Source organism: Myotis davidii, unplaced genomic scaffold (assembly GCF_000327345.1).
Source record: "Myotis davidii unplaced genomic scaffold, ASM32734v1 scaffold150, whole genome shotgun sequence".
NCBI classification, from domain to species: domain Eukaryota; kingdom Metazoa; phylum Chordata; class Mammalia; order Chiroptera; family Vespertilionidae; genus Myotis; species Myotis davidii.
Window position 1 is genome coordinate 1,768,756 of NW_006283437.1, and position 2,901 is coordinate 1,771,656.

Genomic DNA, 2,901 nt, shown 5'->3' on the forward strand with positions numbered 1-2,901 from the left:
CCGCATTCCCTGAGCCAGCCCATCCTCAGAAGCAGCTGACGGAGGGAAAACCTGGTGCAGATTAGAGGCTGGGAGAGGGCAATTTGCCAACGTTGGCAACGAGTTCAAGTTTCCACAGAGCACATCTGTAGGCTGGAGGGCCCCCCAGGAGAGCCTGCCCCACCCCCCCTGCTGGGCCCTGCCCTGCCTCTTACTTGTAAGGGTTGATGTTGCAGATGGTGACTGCGGGGAAATCCAGCTTCTGGAAGTGGATTTTGATGGAGACGGAGACGGTGTAGAAGGAGAGCACGAGCAGGGCGCACTGCCAGAAGATGAGCGCCACCGCGGTCAGCGTGAACGCGATCCAGAGCAGGCGGCGCAGGCGGCCGCGGGACACCACAATGCGGCGGCAGCCGTGCGTGTTGGTCTTCAGGCAGTACCACCGCATCAGCTCCCTGATGGTGGGCGCCTGCGGCCCCCTCACGGGCAGGTTCTTCTTGATTTTGGCTTTGATCTTCTCTCCAGGAGCCATGGCGAGGACGGCACGTGGACAAGCGGGCAGGCTGGAGGGGCAGAGAAGAGGGCAGGTGAGCTCACACCACCGGCCCACTGGCGTGTCCCTGGAGGCGCCCACGTGCCCTGAGGCCCCCTCCCCTCGTCCCTCTGTGGGCTGGACAGCCTGCGTTGAGGCCCTGGCCCCTCTCCAGGATGGTTGTGTTTTGGGCACCACAGCTGCCAAAGAGCTGCCTTCCCTACCTGAGCCCCGGCCCAGGGCGTGGGGGCGGGGAGGGTTCACCCGCGGTTCACAGGACAGGTTTGAAGAAACTTTCACCTGGTGCTCGAGGCAGGAGCCCTCGGGAGCCACGGAGCCGCGGGGCAGCCCTGCAGCGCCTGCTGCTTTCTAGGATTGCCCCCTGCGCCCTGTTGCCTCTGGGAGGGCAGCAGTCCTAGCTCATCCTGCCCCCTGGTGCCCAGCGCAGGGGCTGGCGCAGAGCAAGCACCTGCCACTGATTCTGACAGATAAACTCTCCCAAGAGAACTTCCCGACATCCCCTTAGATCATGCTCAGCTGCTTCCCGACATCCCCTTAGATCATGTTCAGCCCCTCCTGCCAGATGCTCCCGCCCTTCTGCCGTTTTACTGAAAGTGGAGAGTTTCTGTTTCATTTCTGCTTCATTTCTCCCCTTCACAGCCCAGCTCTTCGTGTCTCTGAGGCTGCTCCTCGAACAATAGCTACAACTACTGGCCACTTAATACCTGCCAGGGGCTGGGCCCCATTGCCTTGATTCTAAGGTAGAATACACATTGTTTTCATAACAGCTTCGTTTGGGGGAGAGTGTTGGAATGCAAATTACCACATTCATCTATGTCCATGATGCATCTCCATTACAGAAACTTCACGATGTGAAATAACTTTCCTTTTAGAAATGGATATCACACACACACACACACACGCACATATCTAGGGTCACCTCATGATTATAATATATGTAGTATCATAAGTCTTATAAATATATACAGTCTTTCTCAATATATACACATAATCTACATACTCTATGTATATTTCAGCTCACGTTTTAACAATCCCATAAGTAGGTTTACAGATACTATTATTATCTCCATGTTACAGAGGGGGAAATGAGTAACTTGCACAAGGTCGCACAGGCAGTTGAGTGGAGGAGCTGGATTAGAACCAGGGTATATGCCTGCGAAGGGCCGGGATTGTGCTGGGTGCTGCCTCCACCCACGGCAGTGAATTAGCAGTTCCTGGGGCTAAAGTGAGAAGGAAAGAGAAGGGATCCTGAACTATTTGATTTCCAGTCACGGGGCGAGTAATGTGATCACAGCCCACCGGTGTGAAGGAGCAGAGCATGTAGACATGCCGTCCCCTGTGACTGCCGTAGGGGACAGAGGCACAGAGGACGTACTCTAGGATATACAGGGTGGTCCCAGGCTACCCAAGGCCTGTGTCTTCGGCAAGGAAAGTTTAGAGCTAGGGCAAAACTTGGAGGCATTCATACTTATGATGCTAGAGGGTTTCAGGTTTGTGATATGAAGCAAGCATGTCAAACTCGCAGCCCGCGGGCCACATGCCTCGCTTATTTGGCCCGTGTTAGCCTTTGAATTGGACATGCTTGATGTAAAGGAATTAGAGTGCTGGGGGTGGGGCGAGAGGTCCAGGGCAGACAGACCACACCGACCCTCCACTGACAGACCTGAGGAGGAAAACCTCGGACCCTCAGAATGATGCTCTTAGACTCTCGGCAAAGGGAACAGAATTTATTTAGTCATTTAATAAAATATTGCCCATCCCACCTCCTCTCTCACTAAAATCCAAAGGCAAAAATGTTAGTAACAGTTTGTTTTTAAAACCTAGATATAAAAATCGAAAGAAAAAAACCTTTAAGTAGAGGTTCCTTTTCCTGCCACCTAAAAGGTTTTCGGCTCTGCCAATGTTCACCAGAGACTGTGGTTCCGAAAGCTCCCGTCGCCAACCCTTCTTCTCACTGAAGACATCGCCTGGGGTTCCCCGTCCCATTGGCCCCCCAGAACTGACCCGGGGCCCGGCGGGTCACCTGCCAATGTCCATGAAACTACAGGGGAAGGAAGGAGGCCCACCTTGCCCATCGCAAAACAGATAGATGTTCGCACAAGTAATATCTCGACTTCACAGCAAACAAGCCTGCAGCTGCTATTGGGTCGACCGCTCGGCTAAAAGGGATGTCTTGTGGGAGGACGTGCACCTGACACAGCACGCCCTCTTCTCAGCACTTTACAGGTGGCCACACATTCCATTTCCACGGCTCCCCAGTGCGCACCAGATCCCCCATTATACAACGCCCACACTGGCAGGTTAGCAGCTTGCTCAAGGTCACCCAGTGATGGCGAACCTTTTGAGCTCCGCGTGTCAGCATTGTGAAA

At 54.1% G+C, this 2,901-nt stretch overlaps 1 protein-coding gene across 1 annotated transcript in view; it reads right to left on the minus strand.

Moving 5' to 3' along the window:
- SCNN1G (sodium channel epithelial 1 gamma subunit) overlaps positions 1-833 on the minus strand; it is a 23,909-nt gene extending 23,076 nt beyond the window's left edge. The window contains exons 1-2 of the mRNA XM_006753618.2: positions 812-833; positions 195-542 (exon numbers count right to left, since the gene is read on the minus strand). Coding sequence (XP_006753681.1) covers positions 195-511 — 317 coding nt within the window. The 5' untranslated portion in view covers positions 512-542; positions 812-833. The remainder of the gene's footprint in view (positions 1-194; positions 543-811) is intronic.
- Positions 834-2,901: the final 2,068 nt, after the last annotated feature.